Here is a 23,592-nt window from a genome sequence, read left to right on the forward strand (position 1 = left end):
TCCACCTGCTGCAGTATATCCATATCAGACAGGGTTTTTTAAAGCCTACCGAGAGACAGATGTATCAAGGCAAAGCCCGACTGAAAGGTCTCATCTGTGCCTCCAGGTTTAGCTCTAATGCAAAAATAAATTTCACACTCTGTTTTATTAATGCATTTTAGTTGATGGCACACCATGGGGGGAAAAAGATGAGGATGAGAGACAATGAATTAAATTTACAGCTGTCTGAGAATACGCGTCACGCGAACAAGGATAGATTGAAATGTGACTGATTTCAGCGTCTCTGAAGCAGGCGCTGTGCTCCCTGACTTTAGATTCAAATGTTGAGAGTTATATGGGATCACAAAGCAAAACGAAATACCCAAACTGTCAGCTGGAAACATGTTTACTTAAATGCATGATTTATTTATTTATTTTTTACAAGAGAGAGGCAAGAATAAAATGGATTTCTACCGAGGAGCGTTTAAAAGTATCTATTATATTATTTAGCAATCTTTAGTATAAAATGCGATCGATCCTTCCCTTGTGATTTCATAGCCGTCTCTATATTCTAACTAAGATTTTATTACAGACGCCACCGCATATCGTGCTTGGTTGTGTGCTGTGAATTTTTGCAGTTCAAGTGCTGGTTACAAGCGTCATGGCTCCTCTTTCCTCCTTCTCCCCTGCTGCACAAGATGGATTCTACGCAAAGATGGAAAACACCCCTCTCCCTCTCTGTCTCCCTCTCTCACACACACATGGTCCTCATTAACTGGGTCACTCGCAGCTTTTTTTCCCTTCTCTATGCATTAGGGTATACCTCCACAGAGTCCCTCTCTGTCTCTCACATACATGTTCAAAGGGGATTCCCACCCCTTTTTATAGCTGCGAAGTCACGATGTGTGTTATGCAGGGAGAATGGGCGTAGTCACGCGTGTGTGTGTGTGTGTGTACGTGTGTCTGTATGTTTGTGAGATGTCATTTTAGATAATCAGCTTCAGCAACCACTGTGTGTGTTTGTGTGGATGAGCGTTGTGCAGAGGGAGAGATGATAGAGAAAATAACTGTTAGTACCTGTCGAAGAAGCGCCTAAATGCCTAACTAAGACCCAGTCAGAGTTTCGTCCGATTTTCAGTCTCTCTCTGTCCTTCTGTGACTCTCTCGATCTCGATCTTTGTCTAGTGAATCAGTCTGTTGTCTGTCTCTCAGCTGCTTTACATGTCCGTTGTCATTTCGTGCGTTTCCACCCTCTCCTTCAGGCCCGCTGTCACTTTTGTCATTTTGTCTTGTTTTAGTTGTTCCTTGTGCGAATACAGGATGCACGGAGTCAAATGGCGAGAGGCAAATGCAGCTTCTGCTTAATTGTAGCGACATGAAATAGCCGAGAGCACAGCCTTCTGTTTGCTACATTAGATGTGCTTTTTAATTATTGCAGAGGTTTCAAAATCTGCGGCGGTTATTAAGTATTTACGTACGATGTATTTGAATCTGAGCTTTAAAATAATATGGGGGGGGAAAAGTGCTTGAGATAAAGAGAAATCATTAGAGCAGACAGAATAGCACGTGTATACAAAGATGTTGGTAAATCATGACAGAGCACAGTAGACACAAAGCTATTTAAGGCTGCACTTTACCATCAAAGGTTCAGAAATAATTTATCAATGTTATTCAAGTGGAACAATGACCACGAAGGACGGATTAGTCCAAGAATCCTGTAATGGATTGGATGTGCTTGACTAGTCTCTCCACAGGAAATCCCTCAGGATGCAGGAGGCTTCATGTGGTCACATTGTCCTTCTTTTTAAACTGTACTGTACCACAAATACGTCCTCCGAGATGTGCGCAGGATGTGAGTTCAGAGCAGGAATTTTCTACATAAATCAGCGTTGAAACGGACACAAATCACCACTTGGTTTTGTCTCGTGTTGCTTAACCATATGCACGGGTCCTTACAATGTGCGGCATGCTCTGATTTGAAGATCAGCTTGTTTTTTCAACTCTTCCTCTCTCTGTCTTTTGTCTGTGTTTTGTGGCGTGTAGAACCACAGCTGAAGGGCATAGTGACCAGGTTGTTCTGCAGGCAGGGCTTCTATCTCCAGATGGGCCAGGATGGAAGTCTGGACGGGACCAAAGACGACAGCACCAACTCCTGTTAGTAGACACGCTACACACCCACACTCACGCACACATACACACACTGGAAGACATCATAAACAATCATGTGTATATAAGGAATAAAACATCTGGAGATATTCAGTCATAGTCAAAAGAAAGTACACCCTATTTCAAGTCTAAGGTTTTATTCATAAGGACATAATAAAAAATCATCTGTTCCTCAGAAGGTCTTAAAACTATATAAATATCATATATAATATAATATGGCAACAAAAATAATTAAGTAAAATAATTAAGTGTGCCTTTACTGCTTCCATAGGAATTAAGAAGGTCAGTATCAGACAGGTGCTGCTAATCAAATGCACTTGGTTAACTGATCATCAGCAGGTGTGAGCACCTCTATAAAAGCAGAAGTTTGGGAAGTTTGCTGGTCTGTTGCATTCAGGTGTGTGTTTATACAATACCAAGATAGAAAGGCAATGATCCCTTTCTATCAGTTGTTTTCTTAGAGAAACAACTGTTGCTGCCTGTCAGTCTGGGTGGGGTTATAAGGTCATTTCCAAACCATTTGAAGTTCATCATTCCACAGTGAGACCAGGTTGTTCAGTAACCTAGAAAACATTCAGCATAGCCGACAGTCTTCCCAAGAGTGGATGTCCTGGCAAATCCACCCCAAGGTCAGAGCATGCAATGCTCAGAGAAACTGCAAAAATCCCAAGAGCTACATCTCAGAGTCTACAGGCCTCAGTTAGCGTGTTAAATGTTAAAGTTCATGACAGCACAATGAGAAAAATAGTGAACATGTAAGGATTGTTTGGAAGTGTTGCAGGAGAAAGCCTGTTCTCTCTAAAAAGATCATGGAAAGCATGGATTAGGTTTGCAAGATTACATCTGAACAAACCACAAGACTTCTGGAACAATGTGCTTTGGACAGACCAGACCAAAGTGAAGCTGTTTGGTCATGATGCACAGCACCACGTTTGGGGAAAACCAAATGCAGCACAAGCATCTCATATAAACCGTCAAGCACGGTGGTAGCGTACTGATAATTTGGGCTTGTTTTGCAGCCACAGGATTTGGGTGCCTTACAGTTATTTAGTTGACCATGAACTTCTCACGGTCAACTAAATAACTTTAAATAAATTTGATTTCTAGAATCAAATGTGAGGTCATCTTTCCTACAGCTAAAGCCCCAAATCGGATGATGCAAAAGGACAAAGATCACAAGCACAGCAGCAAATCTGCAACGGAAAAGAATCAAGGTTGACTTGATTATAAAGCTGTGGTGGGATCTTAACAGAGCTGTTCATAAACAAATCCCTGCAAACCTCAAAGAACTGAAGCAATGTTGTAAAGAAGAGTGGACCAAAGGTCACAGAGGAAGTGATTACGATTAAGTTGCTCCTAAAGGTAGCTAGCTACTGAGTGGGTGTACTTTCCACACATTACTTCTGCATTTTGGCTTTTGTTAACTGAATAATGACAGGTATGTTTCAAATGTGTTTTCAAATCATTTTAAGACTTGTTAAAGGCCATATGTTCTTTTTTATTATGTCCTGATATATAAAACCTTAAATTTAACAGAAGGTGTATTTTCTTTTTACCACGACTGTACAAACAGCCCAAATGTGTATTTCTGTTGTGGAAAACGGTGTCAAAGGTGGACAAGGCTTTTTCACAGTCCGCTCGCAACAATATGTTCCAAAGTTTGTTGCAGTTCTTATTGTACAGATTAGTAGCATGAGGTGTAATGCTATTTTTATGTAAGAAGTCTACACGAAACTGCTTTAACGTAATGGCCAGATTGCCAAATTGTCACTTGTAAAGTGACAGAGTATTTTATTTGCTTTCTTACAACATCTGCTCATGGCAACTAAAACTACAGATGTGTTTGCTTTTCAGAATTTACATTATGTGGAAAAAGAGCTTCCTTTAAACTTTAGGTGGCACGCAAATTATCGTGAATGCCACACATGCCTCAATGCATGAAAAAACATGAATTTATTTATGTAAAACCTAATTAATTATCAAAAACACACATTAATTAAAAGTATCTCATGCATGTGCTGCTGCATAAACAATACAAGTAAATTGGAATTAGACTGAATACACATTCAGTGACATCCTCTCTGAGTTTTTCAGGCTATCCATGAACCGCAAACGTTTACATGATAAATAGTTTCTCATTCGTGATCAAACTAGCATTTTTAACACAATGATTAAACATTTTATTAAGATGTGTAAGAAAAGCTCTCAGTTCATGTATGTTCCCTTATGCTTCTTGGTGGCAAAACACATTTTTTAACATTTAAGCATCATTTGGGTCATATAGAGGTCAGAGCCATTGCTAATAATTGGCCTCCTGGACAGACAGTTGCACACTCTTGACAGATGCATGTACGCAAGGCACGTCAACCAGTATCTACAGTAAATAAGAGAGAAATGAGAGGAGCGTTTTAAACCAAATATATTTCATAGCAGTGTAAAAACTACTGACACTGTTTCTCAAGGCTGCCTGGGTATCTAGAGATGACGTGTCAATCTCTCGACCCTCATCTAATATGAAGGTTGGGGCAGGTGTTTTTTCCCCCCACTGTTAAAGAGGAGAGTCTATTGGGAAAGAGAGAAAAAAATACAAGATAGATATTCAATAAATATTTTACAGTAGTTATAAGTGGTTAAATAGAGGTTCCTCAGTTTGCAAGGGAATTAGTAACATGCTCTTCAGCTTTACCGTTCAGTCACAGTGATCTGCACTCAACAGTTTTTAACTGGTGGCAATGAGTGAAGCTGCAGTCATGAAAGAAGCAATGAGACATTAACAGAGTGTTTATCATTGCTCCATTTGGGACATTTGACATTTTCTTAGAGCTGACCAAATGTTCTGGGACAAGTGGCTGCTCTTAGAGTTTATTTTATTTATTTTTAAAGGCTCACTTTATCGGACCCTCTACGCCCAACCCAGCCCCCCCGGGGGAGGAGCGGCAGATGGACAGCTTATTGATTGATGTAGCTTTGTTGTAATATTCTGATGTACTGGGCTTAGAGAAAATCAAATGCTAATCAGTAATCACTGCGGCGTGCCACTCACTCATCCAAAGTGTCCTTTTCACATTGGCCGAGCCGCCTGAGCTCTGCGGTCCGCCTGTTGCGGTAGTGTTCTACTTATTTACTATTATTATTTTTTTTATTTATTTTGCCAAATGTCCTCACATCTACATTAATTTATTTATTTTTAACATTTCCACCACAACGAGTCTGCAGTAAGTAGATGAGACAAAGCTTGTTGCCAAGCTGCAATTTATTTATTTATTTATTTTTCATTTGTCTGGTCAGTAACATTTCCTGCTGCATTTAAAGGGACAGCTGTCAGCACCTCTGATCAGTTTCATGTCTTCATGTTAATGAAGGCTGTGCAGCACGATGGTGGTTGACTAACTGTGGTATCTATCGAGTCTGATTCCTCGCAGGTGTGCTTGGGCATATTTCCACTGTAAATGTTGGTTGAGAAATCAACAACCATTTCTAAGCAACCTTGATTAATGAGGGCTCTGATATCCCAGGTGTAATCAGCCTTTGATTACAAAGAAAAGAGCACATCCACTGTTGTGATCTTCATTTTAGGTCATGGTTGTTTTTTTTATGCTTTTACGCGATAATGTGTGCACTCGTTTCCTTTCTAAAGGTCTCAGCTGTCGAAAAAAATACTCCAAATGTTAGTCAGCAAGTATCTATACCTAAGGGTAAATACAGTATACGGTTGATGGATGCATATCACATCAATAGGTGTTCATTGCCTGACAGTCGTATAAAACTTTCAGCAGTTGACAGTGAACTCTGTGGATTATCCAGAGTATCTGGGACATTGTCGTAGGAAAAACACAGTTGCTGTTGGAGGCAGAAATCTCAGAGGCGGATGTTTCGAAGCTGGGCCTCAAACTCGCAACATGAAACGACGACATCTTTAAGCTCGAGCCGTGGGACGCGGCAGCTAATCAAAAGAGGAGTCACAAACGCCCGAGACAATTATACCGGCAGCGATAGAGGAAAGCATCCGCACAATAAGACAATAATGTAAAGTCTAGATCTGGATTCACAGAATGCAACGGAGAATGAAAAACCTAATAAAATGCTTTTTTTTTATCAGCTGGGGAGGTTCAGGTAGGTGAGAGGAAGCGAGGGAATGGACAACAGACTTCAAACTCTAATGAAACTTAGATATGTAAAATAGTATAGCTGAATAAAAAAAGGTAGACATCATGAGTTAACAAAAATGCTGTGGATGTTAGGTTACAGCTAATCTATCACACGATTAGTTTACGTTGACCTGAGGAACCAAAGCTGTATATTACATTGAAAATATTCTCCTCTGTGTACACAAAGAAAGAAGGATTCACCTTAAATCTTGCTTGATGCTGTTTGTGTGTCGGTGCTGTCAGCACGCAGATCACACGAGTTAAATGTGGCACCACTTTAGCCGACCTCAGCGAGAGACAGAAGAATTTTAACAACCTTGAAAGGTCATAACTGCCGATGGGCGTGATTATTTTCATCTTTTCATATCCGAGGATCTAGATTAAAAAACTATATCAGAATGGAAATCGTGAGCATATTGTCGGTGATTTTTCATGCCCTGCCTTTGTCTTTGCGGGTTTATTTTAAAATTGAAAGATTTGCTGCTTGTGATTGTTTAACTGAAGTGACACTCTAGGCCTGATTGGGTTATTTGCTCCGTTTTTGCATCAATTTAATTTTAATCCTGATTCTCTCGCATGCAGAATCCATTACTGTCTTACTGATGTTTGTAAAGCAGTTTTGGTAAAATTGAAGTCACTCTCATAGAGCTAAGAACATAATTAGAAAGCACAGTGATAATGGAGAGCCACAAAAATGCCATAGGTTATTTCTTCTTCTTGTAAACTGCCTAAATGAATTCCTTAGTTGACCCCTCAAAGAGTAAATAATGTCATCTACTGATATTCAGGTTTAAAGTTCTGTGTATATGTTGAGTTATAATTCTAGATTATTTATCTATTATTCAGTTTAAGAAAAGAAAACAAGATAAAAGATGCTACGTGATTGCAGGAAGTGAACAAAACCACCGGTGACGCTAGCCCCCGGGCTACATGGGTGCAACCAGCCGTCTGTTTCTTTACCGTCACTGACTGCCGTTCTATTTAAATAACACTGACCGATGGAGCTGAGAGGTGGACTGTGCCTCTGGAAAAAATGAGAAGTGGCTCATATTAAAATGTCACAGAGCCCTTGGTTAAGATATCCTTATGTCCTCCACCTGATCTTTATTTTGCTGGTGTTCAGATTCAGATTGAACAAACATTTTTCACTGTCCTGCAACGCTTTTAAGAAGACTTTGGTCACAAAGTCTTTTATATGTTAAGCCGAACAATGGATGATTTTTTTGCTACACAAATAATATTTCTTATCCAGTTATATTAAAAATGTTAATAGACACCTATGAGCACTGGTGTTGGGATAGAAGAAAAGAAATCCATCTCTCTTCTGTAAAATTCAGAATTTAAAAGCCCTGCAAGCAGCCCCACGAGACCGTGGAGGCTGCTTCACCCTTCACCAGCTGACCAAACCAACTGAGCAGTTCTGGGAGCACTGCATTTCAACAAGAGACACACAACAAGTGTGCAGGAAGCGCAAACACATGAACTGAGTTTGTCTCCTTTTGTCTTCAGCTCTGTTTAACTTAATTCCTGTGGGTCTGAGAGTCGTGGCCATCCAATCAGTTAAGACCGGTCTCTACATCGCAATGAACGGAGAGGGTCACCTTTACTCCTCGGTGAGTGCACGCGCACACACACACACACACACACACACACACACACACACACACACACACACACACACACACACACACACACACACACACACACAAGACACAACAAGAAATGCTTTGTTTCAGCTTCTTTAATGCGTGCGGCACAGCACAGGGAGCTTTAACCGATTACAACCGGCATTACAGCGCTTTCCTGTTTTTTGTGCATTGGGGAGCAATGCTCAGGAGAAATTGTTTAGCTTACTTGCAGATCTGATTTTATCAATGACAACTTCTTGTGTGATTTTAATTATTGAGAATTGGACATATTATTGCTTTGAAAAAAGTCAGAAGGCTTTGCTTTGTCTGCAGGGAAACTGTGAGCTGAGAGATTAGTCTGTTAACTTTAGCTCTGATTAAATTGGTAAATTACTTTGCTTGAATCTGGTCAAAAATAGTTTGGGAAATAAGCAGAGATAGTTTTTAAGGTGTTATTTCATTATTTATTCAAACTTCATATATTTATTTTACATTTGAATAATAAAATGTAAAAGAAAATTGTCACTTTCACCTTAATCGTTTAATTTGGTGGGAAAAAAATCTGTTTAAAAAGAAAACAAGTAAATATTACAGTGTTTTTTCCTCTTGGCAAGCAAACAATAAGAAACAACAGGAAAAATTAATATTTTTCAAGGAAGGTAACACAGGGTTATTACGTTTACTGTGCATGGATTGGTTAAACTTGTGATTTCTTTTGTCATTTTTGCTTAAATGGCTCATCAGTTATCAAAATGAGGGCCTATTATTTCTGTGAATTACCTAATGGGCTCCCTGACTGATTTCCAGAATAACATTTGGATCTAGTGACACTCTTTAAAAGAGCCAGATGTGAACTAAATGAATCACCGTCCGGCTAATGTGACAGATATTTTAAAACATATATCATCACCTTCCACACTGACGTTATATTGTGTGGAAGAAACATGAGGGGATTTTTTTGTACAGCCCTGCTTAGTTACCAGGTGTAGGGACTGTTTGGACTGTATCCAGGGACCTTGGTCTTGATGTGGAGTTTTTGGCTCGAAGGACACATGAGCTTATGCCGTGGTTAGGCGTCCGTTATCCATCTGTCCGTGTCACGAGAATCACTACGCCTCCTAGAGTTTCAAAGTTTTATCGGTCGTGCACACAGTGATCAACCAATGCATCTCGACTCAAATTGTGCTCAAGGTCAAGGTCAAGTTTGTCATTTTACAGGCACTTTTCCATTTTCACAAGATTCACTTTTCCTCCTAGAGTATTAGTCATATTTTACTTTCACACAACAATCATCTCATGGGTCCTTACCCAAACTGAGGTCAAGCTCAAGGTCATATTTGCTGTTTTAGCTTCTGTTTTAACAGCATAACTTTCTTGCACACTACTTAGAGTTTCACCAAATTCTCACACTTGATGTACTGAACAATAGTCAGTTGAAACCATTTAGCAAAGATTCTCAGTGTCTATGAATTCTGCATGCACATAAGTACAAAGAATGAGCTTCATGAAAATACTAAACAAGTGATAGCTTTAAATATCACTTTGCACACGTGTTGAATCCCACATATCCTGTTAGATGGTGATGAGCATGATCTTATTGGTCATGATTGTGAAGGGAGTGGTCTTATTGGTTGCCTCCCACATTAGAAGGGATGGTTGGAGGCCCTCCCTATTACCATAACCTAACATCAGTATTGGGACCAGTGCTCTGAAATGCTTATACATTCATGTATTTTCATGCTTATTATGGCTACAATGTTAAAACACTTTTCTTTGACCTCAATTTGAGTGTTTGTGAGCCCCATTGACTTAATAAAGGACTTTTGATTCTCATTAGCTTGTGCAGTACTTTTCACTTCTGTTCTGCACTTCACACATTACAAAAACCTGTGAATTGTGATAGATCGTGAGCTGTGTGAGCCACTACGTCACAGATCTTTTGTATTCTGCTCTGTGTGACGGTACACTGATTAAAAATCAGATGCAAAGATCACTAACCCAGCATGTGTTGGGGAACTTTACTGAAATCTGGCTTTAAAATATGAAAAAAACAAACATACGCTGTTGTTCTATCAAACTGGCAATGAGCTGCAGCTGATTAATTCTTAAAATCAATTAAAAAATAAACTGGAAGGCTCGTCAGAGTTTTGATTGAGAGACGAATACTGAGTCAGAGCCAGCGGTGCATAATAGCACAAAAAGCTTTTTTCATGTCAGAAGATAATGTGAAAGACCCATTTTTTAGGTTTTGTGGGACAGAAGATTGGAGACAGTTTCATTAGATAGAAAAAGAGAGAGATGAAAAGAGAGATAAATTGCTTTGAATAGATGCCAGTGAAGCATATTAGCCTGATTACAGACGAGTATGCGTTCAGTCGGTCTTTTATTATTTGATAATCGTTAGACTCTGTGTCCTTTCCAGAAGCATCTCCTTCCTGAACATAAAAAATTCAGACAATGAAAAAAAGAAAGAAAGAAAAATCTGAAAACCTTGTCGAATAATTGAAATAAGAAAGAGACATGGAGAACAATAAGAAAGACATGACAGGGAGACGGCAGAAGAGGTGAAGAGCAAGTGGAGCGGAGCAGGATGGAGGGGACGTGAGGTAGAAGAGTGGCGGCGTGAAGATGTTTGAGCAGAATATGAATTATTTCCATGCTGACTCTTCAGAGAAAGTTCAACCTCTTCCACTGACATCCCCTCTTCTGACATCACCCCTGCTTCCTCCCCTTCATTTCTTTTTTTGGTTGGAGATGACAGGAGCTGAGGAGGAGGGGAAAGGAGGTGACGGGAGAAGGAGAGAAGTAAGGAGAGGTGATGGAGAAAGAGAGAGAGAGAGGGGGGGAGGAGACGGGGGAATAGAAATGGATGGCGGCGGAGAGGAGAGGCAGAGACAAGAGAGATGAAAGGAGGGAAATGAAAGGGAGAGGTGAGAGGAAAAAGGGTGAGGCCAGTACATGACAGAAAAAAATGAAAGGAGGAGAGGGGAGAAGAAAGAATAGACTTGGATGTGAGGCAGAAGAAAAGAAAGTGGAGAGAAAGTAGGGCAAGGACAATGAGGAAAAGATCAAGAGGATGGAGGAAAAGGGCTGCAGACAGAAAATAAGAAAGGAGGGAAGGTGACACAGAAGAGGTGAAAATGAAGAGCATGTAAAAGGACGAGACAGTCAAGGAAAAATGGGAAAGGAACGAGAATAAAAGTCGTAAAAAATGACAGAAGGAGGTGGAGAGAGGAGATGAATGCAAGAAAGACAAGAGAAAATAGAAATATATAATGTAAATGTGAGGAAACGACATTGATTAAATAAGAAAGAAATCTGGAAATGAAGGAGAAAAGGGTAAAACAGAGGAAAAGACTGAAGGGAGGGGACTGCAGACAAAATGAAATGAGGTAAAATGTTGTGGAGCTAGACGTGCAAAACACAAATGAAAAATGTATGGAGAAAAGGGGAGAGGATGGAGAGGGAGGAGGAAATGTTTAGGCAGAAGGGGGAAAAGGGCGAGAGGAAAAAGTTGTAAAAAAAAAAAAGAAAGGAGCAAAAACAAGCCTGTAGACAAAGGGGGTAATCGGGAAGAGAAAGAACGGAGATCTGTGCTGCTCTGCTGGGCTTTCTCAGCCTGTCGCTGAAAGTCACAGATGCATGAGGACTTCCTGTAAATAATTGAAGAGGGGGAGTCCCCCCCTACATATACACACTCACACTCAGCATAAATCCCCTCTAAAGCTGCATAGAGGGAAAGTGAGCATGTTTGATCATTTTCCAGCTCTGTGACTGATGTGCAGACAGCTACAAGATAACAAATATATAAATTATATACAGCAGGATGGGTTTATTGTGATGTCAGCACTGCTTGATGCTTAATTGGTTGCTGCAAAGGTCCTGGCTGTTGGAGTGCCTCGCACTGGTAGTATGAACCAACCTGTAGAAATACTCATTAAATGTTATAAGGGTGCCATCATAGTTCGTTTTATCCTGCTCTGGACATGAGCAGCGATGTTTAGCTTTATGTATTTGGTAATTGGTTGTTTCAGGTTCGCACTAACCAAAGAGCTTTATTTTGGACACAGTTTGGTTTATCTTTCATCCCTCTTGGCTACATAGGAATTGGACTCCAGTGCCTGCAACTTCAACAAGACATGGTGCACTTGTTTGCAGTCTGTTCTGTAACGACTTCAAGATAGACCAGCAGTCCAAAGCATTTTGCACTTGGAAGGACTTTTACATTACAGCGTGTTTGCTAGCAGGTGTCAAGACATTATCTTGTAGCTGCAGTTGTGTGAAAATGTAAGCAACCCTTTCAAACAGTGCCTGCAGAAAAAGGTGATATATTTCAAGAACACCACAAGGAAAATCAGCTTTACCATATATTAATTAAAGGTTTTTTTTAAGACAGATATCAATACTTGATGATTTTCTGATATATCGGACGATATTTTCTTTCCAACACACAAAACATAAACAGATTCCCCAAATGTGTTATATGTACTTTTTTATGAATCCTTATTGAGAATATTATCAATATAATATCAATCTATTGTCACAACTTGTGCGTTACCCCCTTACTCTCTGACAAACCCTGCTCAGGTCAGTCGGTTGTTTTTGTCACAGTGATGTGGGAGTCGACAAATTATGCAACTTCCACACTCATAACATGGTTGAAGGATGCTTCTCCCTGCTCTTTGTTACGTTTTACATTTTAATTTATCATCTGTTATAAATGCCAACACTGATATACCGGCAAATAGCTAATATCAGCGGGGCCAATATACTGGTTGAGCTCTAATATCGACATATGGAGAATTTAAGTACATCTTTGACATAAGACTTATGTGCTTCCTAAATTCCTTTTTTTCAAGGATGCCTTCTTGTTTCTTCCATATAAAGCTTGTATTAAATACTCCACAACAATTAAATGTTTAACTATGAGCTATTCAGTAACCGTCCAGTTTTTTTTTTTTAGACATTTCTTAGGAGAATTGTTGATTCGCTTAAGGTCGTTATCTTGCTACAAGCACCACCTCTAGTTCAACTTCAGTTTTTAGACAGATGGCCACACATTACCTCTTTAATATGATAGAAAGTCCACAGCTGTGGTAATGGCTGGGATCTGGTCAGTCCATAATAAAGCAAAGCAAAAGTGAAGTCTAACATTTCCAACACCACACTTGACAAGTGGTAAAAGAGTCTTCTCTTAACAAAGCTGTCTTTGGTCTCTGCCAAACATGGGTATGGTTACTGTGAACACAGCAGATAATGTGCCCAGTACACATTATTTCAAAAGATCTTTGATGTTTGTAGGGCTGTCAAAAAAGAAAGATAGTCAGATACTACTTGATACTAAAAACTGTCGCTTTAGATCAGGGGTGTCGAACTCCAGAACTTTCTGGAGAACTTCAAGACATGTTGAGGAGGTCATTCAGCAATTTGGATCAGCTGTGTTGGATCAAGGACACATCTAAAACCTGCAGGACACCGGCACTCGAGGCCTGGAGTTTGACACATGTGCTTTAGATACTTACCAGCAAACAGAACTGATACCAACAGAGCCGTCTTCGCTTCTTCCAGTCCTCATACAGTCCTTCCAACCTCATACAGCATTGCTGCAGACAGGCACAGCTGACCTCACTAACAGCTGAACACAAACACGAACAGCTAACTTTTTTAATGTTAGTAGGTGACATTCGCAGCACTAGATCGTGGCTCAAGAGTTGGGAATTCGCCTTGTAATCGGAAGGTTGCCGGTTCGAGCCCCGGCTCCGACAGTCTCGGTCGTTGTGTCCTTGGGCAAGACACTTCACCCGTTGCCTACTGGTGGTGGTCAGAGGGCCCGGTGGCGCCAGTGTCCAGCAGCCTCGCCTCTGTCAGTGCGCCCCAGGGCAGCTGTGGCTACAATGTAGCTGCCATCACCAGTGTGTGAATGGGTGGATGACTGGTTGTGTAAAGTGCTTTGGGGTCCTTAGGGACTAGTAAAGCGCTATACAAATAAAGGCCATTTACTAAACAATGCTTTATGAGGAATTCTAAGAGGTCAGTAAATCTCCTATTTCAATGACATTGAAGTATTAAACTGTTATCACAAACATCAGCCTGTCAGGCACACGTGTTAACACTGGCCATTTCACTATAAGCAATTATTCCACAATCATATCGGCCATCTCTTAAGGTATCATTAAAGTAACGGCAGTGGCTAATAATAAAACAGTAATGTTAATGTTGAAGCTGGGTAGCAAACTATCATTGAACTTTTATCTGTATTTTCCTATCAATAAAGACCTACACCACCCACCGCCATCCGTACTACACCAAAGTACAAAGACATTTTCTGTAATTTAATGAAAAGGTTATATACTAAATTCATAATTACAGAACAGTCTGAGGAATGATCTATCAGAACGTTGTCTGTAACACACATTTAATCACATAGTTTCACTGGACTGGCCCACTTATCATCAAGTGGACTGAATGTGGCTCACGTTGTAAAAATGAGGTTGTCATCCCTGCTCGAGACCTTTGCATAGTTTTTTTTTCTTTTTAGAAAATGTTAGTTTTGCTTACCTACCATTTTTGCTATCTCTATTCTGATTGTAGAATTTACATAAATCGAATAGAAAATTGATTTGATTTGATTCATGCGCGCTAAGAGGCCTAACAGTTCTTAGATCTTTCCGGTGGTGACACATCAGTAGCACGCAGAACACCAGACCCCAGATGAAACAGGCTTCAGATGACGGTCATTAAGGAGGATCTAATCACTGGCACCTAATATAAAACTCCTGATTCTGATTTTGTAAATCTGAAGGTTATGTAAATATAACCTTTTACATGTTTTCATGTGACAGAATGCCAAAAAAATAAAATATTTGCTTGTCTAAATAGATTGAAAAGGCCACAGTTTCTACAGGATGTGTTTTATTTTTGAGTATATTTAAAAATTTCTAGTCTCTTATCCGATATAGTTTAAATAACATTTATTTTGTGACCCATTAAGCATCAGTGTGTGTGCGCAGTGTGATGGACTAAACTAAACAGGAGTCCAGTTCAGGTTCTTGCAGAAGGAAAAATAATTCCATCGATCTCAACTTTCATATTCGGAATTAAAAGTGCCAGAACGATTCACACGACTTCACAGCCTACATTATGCATTCAAATCCCTGAATAAATGTGTCTCATTTGTCACTGAAAACAAGGAAAAGGACATTTTTGAAGAAATGTGAAGTAATGTAATCAATTTTAACACATTTTCTTCTGACGTGTCATCACTCACAGTTCTCAATTGTAAATGAAACTGAATTTTCTTCTCCAAATCTCAAAAAATATGAGATGTAAAATGCAATAATGTGCATTTTGGGGTTGCGTGGTTTTTTTTACTCTTTAAATGTCAAAAAAGACAAAAAAAGAGGAAACATTTCTTTTTCCCAAATTGCTTTAAGTATCCAAGCTGTGTATGTAGATTACATCATCCTCAGACATTTACATTATTCCTGGTATAGTGCATTTTCTTTGCAGCTTCTTCCTGGATGTATGCTGCTCTCCTCTTGGTGTGTTTTTTATCCTCTTATTGCAAATTGTTAATGATATGCTGCAAACTTAGTTATACATGGTGGCTCTTATTAATCCCAGATAACCATCATCTGGCGGCTGTGTGGTTGTGCACGTATGTGTGGTTTGTGTGTGGGTTTGGGAGTGCGTGCGCTCAGCTAACAGATGGCACAGTGTGCAATGAGCTGCTATGTGATAATTATGGAGCATGCTGGGGGAAGTGGAAAAAAAGTGCTGATGAGTTTGGGACTGTGTGTGTTTGCGTGTGAATGAGGACGAGAGTGGTAAAAGAGTGCGTCCCTGCGCAGAAGGGTGAATATTCCACGCATCGGTATGTTGTGTGTGCGCGGACGTATCAGGGGTGTTGGGTAGGTGTAGGTGTGAAGATGTCGGCTGAGAGGTGAAAGAGGAAATTGAGTTTTTGCCTTGTTTTTTCTTTTTTCTTTTTGCAAAATCATTGCACATTTCCTGCATCACACCGCTGTTACCGCCACACTGTGTTCTTCTACCGCTGCTGTATATGGATGAGAAAAAAGACAGGCAATATTACATTAGGGATGGCTTTGAACGTTATTTCCTGTTGATAATACCTGTTGTGACACACAGCAAACAAAACAGAAACATTTTTCAAAGGTGAATATTTTCATACATTTTGCCAACAGGCCTGTAAGGAGGTTTTGTAGACATGGTAAGTTAATCACTTTATATACATTTTCCAGCCATTTTTTTAGTTACACCTTGTGTAATAGGGGCAGGTTGAACCCCCATTTTTTATCTTCAAGCTGCTTTAATTCTTTGTTGCATATATTCAACAATGTCCAGGAAAATTTTGCTCGGTGTTGGCATGACATGATCACATGTTGCTGGAGATTTGTCAACTGGATCCCAAAGGTGCTCTGTTGGATTGATCTGGTGACTGTGGAGACCATTTGAGTACACCGAACTCATCAGCAGAGTGGACAAAGTTTTTCTAAAGTTTTTTGGTGCAATTTTGGTTAGCTCTTGTGAATTGTACCTTCAGTCTCCTGTTCTTAGCTGACAAGACTGATACCCAGTGTGGTCTTCTGCTGCTTTACCCCATGTCTAAAGCAGTCTGGCCATTTTCCTCTGACCTCTGGCACCTCTTCTCAATTCTGATGGTCGGTTTGAACTTAAACAGAATCTCTTAACCACGCCTACAAGCCTAAATGCACTGTGTTGTTGCCATGTGATTGGCTGACTAGGTATTTGCATTAACAAACAGATGTATTTAATAAAGGGCCTCTGTATGCTAGGTTTGTGTAGGTGTTGGCATTAGGTGTGTGTATCTTGACAACTGTCCCTGAAAGCTCCTTTTTTCTCCCCTTTTTTCAATTTGTGTTTTGCTGACTGTCCACCATCAAAGATTAGAAATGCAAATGTAGTCCTTCATGCAGTGAAGTCTCAGTGAATCGACCTTAGAGCCCTGGTCTGCTTGTTTGGGAGTCCCCTGTGAGCTTACACACCATCTTGTTGCTACTCTTCCATCTTTGTCTTTATACACCCCTCTTATTTTTTCAGTCACCTTTCTGTCCAGGTATCACTAGATGATAGAAACATATTGGCATACCAATATATAATGTACCTTAAAAGAAAAGGACAATGGTATTTAATGAAACTGTTTAAAAAAAAAAAAATGATTAGGAGCATTTTTAAACAAAAACACAGAAAAAAATACTGAAACTAGCCTAATATAACATAAATAATAATAAAATACTTATATAAATTAGTAAATTAAATAAGGGACCAGTAAGGTAGAAATTATACAAAAGAGAAAGTACAATCAATAGAAAATAGAAAAAGGTCAACTAAAGTAAAAGAGCTCAGTGAATAAAAATGTAAATGTAATACATTAAGGTGGTTTTGGGACAGGCCATTTGTTTGGCTTTGAATAGCGTCAGTTTCCAAGTATAAAAGCCATTAATGCTCCAATAAAATCATTCACTTTTTACAACAGAGGCATTCTGCTATTATATACACAAACATTGTAATATGTGATACACTTTTCTCAGATCCATATCACACGATATTCAGTATACATACTAATTCTACACATTATATACTATAGCTAATGGTCATCATACACAGCAGTTCATGACAAGTTTATTATAGTTAAAACTAAAACTAGATGTGAGAGAGCATTTCAGTTTACCAAAATAAAAATGAACTGAAACTGAAACATTTGTCATCACACCTTACCTGATGAGGCATTAACAGACACGTTTATTAGTCATGAAACATTAAAAGTTATGTTTTTATTCCAGCAGCTGTATTGATTTTCCTATATCTTACCTCTACGATATACCCTCCACACAGTAATACTAAAAGAGACTAAAAAAATATATTGAAACAAAAAAAAGATAATAATAAAGTGTAATAACTGTTGTTTGTGATAAGGAAACTGCACCATATATAAAATAAGTGAACAGCTGAAATACAGTCAGTGTGCTACTAAATTTAACTCCAAAAATCTAATCTTTGACTCTCTTTTTAGTTTATCAAACGTTTTGTGTACGTGCAATTTATAAAACTGCCTTTTGAGATTCCTAAGCTGACTAATAGCATATAATTATAAAGATTATAGCATTTAACAAAAGTAGCATTACATGATAAAATATAGTTATGTAGGGAAGGAAAACAAATTAATGACATATGATTTAAAACATGTTACATTAAAAAAAGTAGCGCTGTAAAAATAAAATAAAGCAACATCAGGAACACAGTAATTGTGTTTAACTGATGGGTTTTGACATTTCAGATGTGGAGAAGGAGAGGCTCCCGATGCATAGGAGCGAAGTCTAAAACAGGCTTTCTCTAATGGTCTCCAAGCTGAAAAGGAAAAAGGACGGATTCCTGGTGTCACAGGAGCAAAGATTTCAGACGTGTGTAGATAGAAAGAGATCAGGGAAGTAGTGAGGGGCAAGTATGTGAAGGAAGAGCCTGTGTTTAATGTGTTTAATGCAAAAGACTTTAAATCAGCAGCTTTAGTTCCAGTTATCCGATGCTGCAGAGATGAATCTTGTATTATTTCACGGAGCTGTAAGTAATGATTATTTCATTATTGATCAATATTTTTAAAAGGTTGTTTGCAAAATAATTGGATATGCTCAGAAAGGCATAGAATATTTATTATTTAAGAGCATAAAAAGATCATATCATTCTTTTGCTTGAAACTAAAACAGTGAGGGTTGTAGTCGTGTTCTGACGCTGGGGTTTGGTGATGTTGAACGTTTGGTTCTTTTTTATTTCTTGAATCTCGTGTGCTCTTGATTTCGTTGTTGTTCTAATGATGGTGAGTTTTTGTGATTTTTGTGAAATTATTTAGCTGTTTTGTTATTTCAGAATCACGTTTGAGTCTTTTGGTCCGTCTCTTTAGTGTTTGTGTGGTTTCTGGTTATTTGCTGTTTTGATAACTAGCTTTCTTGTGTGCCTTGTTTGAGCTTTTACCTAATATCTGTCTGCTTGTCTACATTTGTGTTGACAGGCCTATATTATGACAAGTCAACCAAAGAAAATCTGAAATTGTCTCTACTCTCTATTAATCAATTGGTTTTTGATGATGACCTCTCTCAATCTCACATAAGCTTAAGTCAATTATTATTAGATATAAAAGCTTCTTTTTTTTCAGCTGAAAATGGCTTTGCAGGTAGTCTGCCTTTCCCACTGCCAAAAGTAATGACTTAATCCTTAACTCCATTGATGTGGTGCTTTCACAGACTATTGTCCGACCAATGACAGGCAGGTCAATTGAAAGCAACCAGTCGATCTGGAGAGCATAGCTGTCGACGAGAAAGTCAATCAGGTATGAAAATAGTTGGTTACTAATTGTGTGACGGATCTATCGGGTAATTATTTGTCTCAGCACACTGTTAAAAGAGTTCTTTTCCATCCGTATCTGCAATGTGGATATTTTTTCCCTTTTCAGCTTCTCTGCACAGCTCTGCGAAATGTTTCAGAACAAGATGTTTTAGGCAAACACCAGGGGTGTGTGTGCTTTGTATGTACGTTCATGTCTGTGTATCTGACACACGCCTGTGTACGTAGGCGTGCGCTTCCATTCAAAACGCAGTTGGTACAGCACTCAGACAGAGTGAGTCCTGTGATGTCTACATCCAGAGAGAGATGAGAAGGAAGAGGAGTGGCAGAGAGAATAAATGTTAGCCATGTGAGTCATGACACACGCACAGATTTTCTGGTAACTAGAGAATAAATTAGTTACTGTGGAGCTGTGAAGCCTCTTCAAAGACACCACTCTGTGAATCATGACATTGAAGTACCACAGGACAGGCTTCACACTCTACTAGCAGGTTTGAACGTTTATAGAAACATACTGTCCACGGCTGATGTTTCAGAAAGGAGTGATATGCAGTACTTGTGGCAGTTTTTCCAGTGAATCTGCACCTTTTTGCAGAAACTCACATCACTAAAATGGAGGCATAGAGAAATCTAAAGAAACTCAAAACACCCCTGGGTCAAGGACAAGAAATATTTTTTATCAGCTTGGAAACAATTTTGCAGACCACGTTCAACGTGTGTGAATTAGATTCTGAGAAAAGGGATAGTTCTGTGATGAGGGATCCTAAGGATGATTAGACTTTGGTCAAATGAAGTTGACCCAAACAGAACCAAACAAGAAAACATCAACACCCAAAGCCACATGTTGCATTTCAGTATAATTCAATTCAATCAAGTTTTATTTATATAGCTCCAAATGACAACAACAGTCGCCTCAAGATGCTTTTTATTGTAAGGTCCCTACAAGGACCCTACAATAATACAGACAAAATCCCAACAATCAGATGACCCCTATGAGCAAACACTTGGCAACTGTGGGAAGGAAGAACTCCCTTTTAACAGGAAGAAACCTTTGACTGAACCAGGCTTTGGGAGATATGTTATTTTAAAGTATTTTACTTTGTCAAAATGAACAAGGTGAAATGGTTTATTTATGCCTTAAAGACTAATGCACAAAAAAATATGAAATGACTCTTCATTAAATTACCTAAAATTTGTACACGAGCAACCCATCATGGATTGCTCAGTCTCCAAATGCAGCGATTAAAAGGCACATTTTGCTCGGTGTCTAAATGTTCAAATTTGAGCTTTATACAAGTGATGTTACTTATACAAGCACCGCCTTACAACTAAAACATACTGCTGGAAAATGCTGCCTGTAGAAGATCCCACAGAGTTTGCTAAGAGGGTCTCAAGAGAGCAAGAGTGTTCAGAGGCTTTACCTGACGAGCACCTGTAGGGTATGAGAGATCAGCGCAGAGAACTCTTTATCTTTGTAAGCTCATTAAAGCACTTGTTGACCTCATAAGAATTACAAGTAAGCCTGCTTACCAGTTTGAGTTATGTTTTCATATTTGTTCAAAGATTAAACACTGCCAGAGTTGCAGCTTCAGAAATAAGGCTAAAATATTTCTCTCACCCCATAGGAATATGTTTAAGGGCCATATTAATTTAATGGAGTGCACAAATAGAATTATAGTCAGATATATTCATGCCTTGATGGTATGCTTTCCTTACTGGCTTTGGTTGAAGCAGCTGTCTCGCTTTAAATCTGTGTTATTTTGTCTGAGTTATATGCAGCTTTAGTCCTGTCTGAGTTTGCAATTGGTCATCTGGTGCCAGACCAGAGGTGAACATGCAAAGTAAAGAATGAAAAATGCCGTTGTAGTGCCATTTACTGTGACTGCAGTTGTTAGGCTTAGTGAAACCAGATAACCAATGATTCTCATTTCCAGTTCCATATTTCTCCTAGAAATATTTCTGGTAGAAAATCCTGATTTATCCTATGCTAGGCCTGGGCCTTGGTCTAGCCTAGAGATAGGCATCTCCAGGCCTCGAGTGCCGGTGTCCTGCAGGTTTTACTTGTGTCCTTGATCCAACACAGCTGATCCAAACTGCTAAATGACCTCCTCAACATGTCTTGAAGTTATCCAAGGGCCTCATAATGAACTAATCATTTGATTCAGGTTTTTGACCCAGGGTGATATCTAAAACCTGCAGGACACCGGCACTCGAGGCCTGGAGTTGCCTACCACTGGACTAGCCTCTCAGGTATCTCAGTCATCCTGGTCATCGTAGTCTAAGGAGCTTGGAAAGAAAAGCAACTGGACTTCTTTAAGTTTCCTTGAAGACATTTCACCTCTCATCTGAGAAGCTTCTTTAGTTCTAAGAGCAATTGGTGGAGAGTCCCAGATTTTAAGCCCCATGGGAGTGTCCCATAAAGCTTGGGATCCCTTCCCAGATGCCTTAACACCTACTCACAACCTGGGCTATTTGACCTCAGTTAATCACATGATAGGGTGGGGCTAGGTTTCCCAATGGGTTCCCCTGAAACCTTGAACAGGGAAACCTTGGCTGATTGGGACCCACAACCCTTTTCACACCTTGGCTCGTGTGATTAAGTAGAGGACCAATAGGGGGCCCATGACCCTCTTGTGGACACTCCCATAGGGCTTAAATCTGGGACTCTCCACCAATTGCTCTTAGAACTGAAGAAGCTTCTCAGATGAGAGGTGAAACATCTTCAAGGAAACTTAAAGAAGTCCAGATGCTTTTCTTTCCAAGCTCCCTAGACCTCTCAGGTAAACCTTCTCTCCCTTTAAGGCCATCCTACCCTTTTTTCTGATTGGCTATAACTTCCAAATAGAAGGTTTAAAGAGAAGGTGTGTGGGGCTTCTTTCCTCATAGCCATACCTGTGTCCCTGAGATGACCTCATTAGCGATATCTGCTGTTGCTGACATCATGCAGGGTCAAGACTAGAATCTGTCTGAAATGGAGCATTTGCAGCAGGCCCAAGCATGGGCTTTTGGATCACATTACTGTTACAATTGACCTTATTTTCAGTAAGAGGGCCACATTCAGTGTGATGGGGCCATATTCACTATGAACATCAACCATTGTAATAATATAAATATGACAGAAGAGAAGGAGAGGAATATTTAGTCCTCCCTAACAGGAGCCTGTGCTGTGGTTGTTGCTGCGCCTCTAACACACCTGATCCAATTAAGAGCCACACATTTTCATCACAGAGTAATTGGATCAGGTGTGCGGATCTGAAGTGGTTGAGGAACACTGTGGTGTTGCTGACATGCTGAGAGCAACGCTGTGATCTGAATCAGATTTATGCTGTAATTCAGTATGCCTGGGCTGGAGGACATCCTTTCAAGTCTCTTTCCCAAGCACACTCCTCGCTCTTTTGTTTCCTTATGCCAACACTTTTCTTTCCACTCCTCCTCTTCCTCCTTCTCTGTGGGCTTCTTTTCTTTAGGATGATTTGTTTACCCACAATTCCCGTGGGTAATTAGCTCTGTGATAATAACTGGTGTTGGAAACAAACACACCCACTCACTGAGCAGTGCACACAAACAGACACACAAACACGCGCATTGGGATGAAAAACAACTTTCTTGAGCTAAGTCGCATTAAGTCTCGTTACAAGGAGAGCAAATTCACGTTAAAGAAGGAGGAACAAATACGAGCAACGTGTCTCAGCATTTGGTAATAATAAAACTGTACAATTTTTATGATGTTTGAACCGAATTAAATGACCGTAATGTTGGGTGATAATCACTGCCATTAACTTACTTGATGTCTCGATAATATAATTTTATGATCATTTTGTGGTGGTTGATTCGATTTTACACCGGCAGCAATTAAATAGAGTTAATGATTTTTTTTGTTATAATGGAAAACATGACACTAGGCTATTCAATTAAAAAACATAAAAATAAAAATAACTTGATTAAGTAGACATTTAACGAGGACGTTTGGAAGCATGTTTCCGCCACAGAAAAAAGTTGCCATCCATAACCTAAAATTCGGAGTAAGGTATTTAAAATTTCGAGTTAATCAGTCAAAATTTCAAGGTAGCAACTCGAAATTTTGAGTTAGCTCTCCCAATCAGGAATATCTGTGCAAGTATGTTAATTCCTTGTTATTGGAAACATTAGATGCCAGCTGTCCAACAATTTGGCATCATTTGCTAGAAGGCATTCAAAGCTGAAGAACCTGGTGTTAATTAAGTCATGGTTGTTATACACTGGTAGCTCACTCATGCTGATGATACTACCTGATTTTGAGCATGCATGCATCTGTG

The 23,592-nt window shown here is 39.4% G+C and overlaps 1 protein-coding gene across 2 annotated transcripts in view; it reads left to right on the plus strand.

Moving 5' to 3' along the window:
* The window catches only part of LOC120737562 (fibroblast growth factor 14-like), a 68,647-nt gene that overhangs the window by 34,762 nt on the left and 10,293 nt on the right, over window positions 1-23,592 (plus strand). For both annotated transcript variants that reach the window (XM_040038349.1, XM_040038350.1), the window contains exons 2-3: window positions 2,023-2,133; window positions 7,803-7,906. In XM_040038349.1, coding sequence (XP_039894283.1) covers window positions 2,023-2,133; window positions 7,803-7,906 — 215 coding nt within the window. The remainder of the gene's footprint in view (window positions 1-2,022; window positions 2,134-7,802; window positions 7,907-23,592) is intronic.

The sequence above is a fragment of the Simochromis diagramma genome, unplaced genomic scaffold (assembly GCF_900408965.1).
Source record: "Simochromis diagramma unplaced genomic scaffold, fSimDia1.1 OVJJ01000413.1, whole genome shotgun sequence".
Classification (NCBI taxonomy): domain Eukaryota; kingdom Metazoa; phylum Chordata; class Actinopteri; order Cichliformes; family Cichlidae; genus Simochromis; species Simochromis diagramma.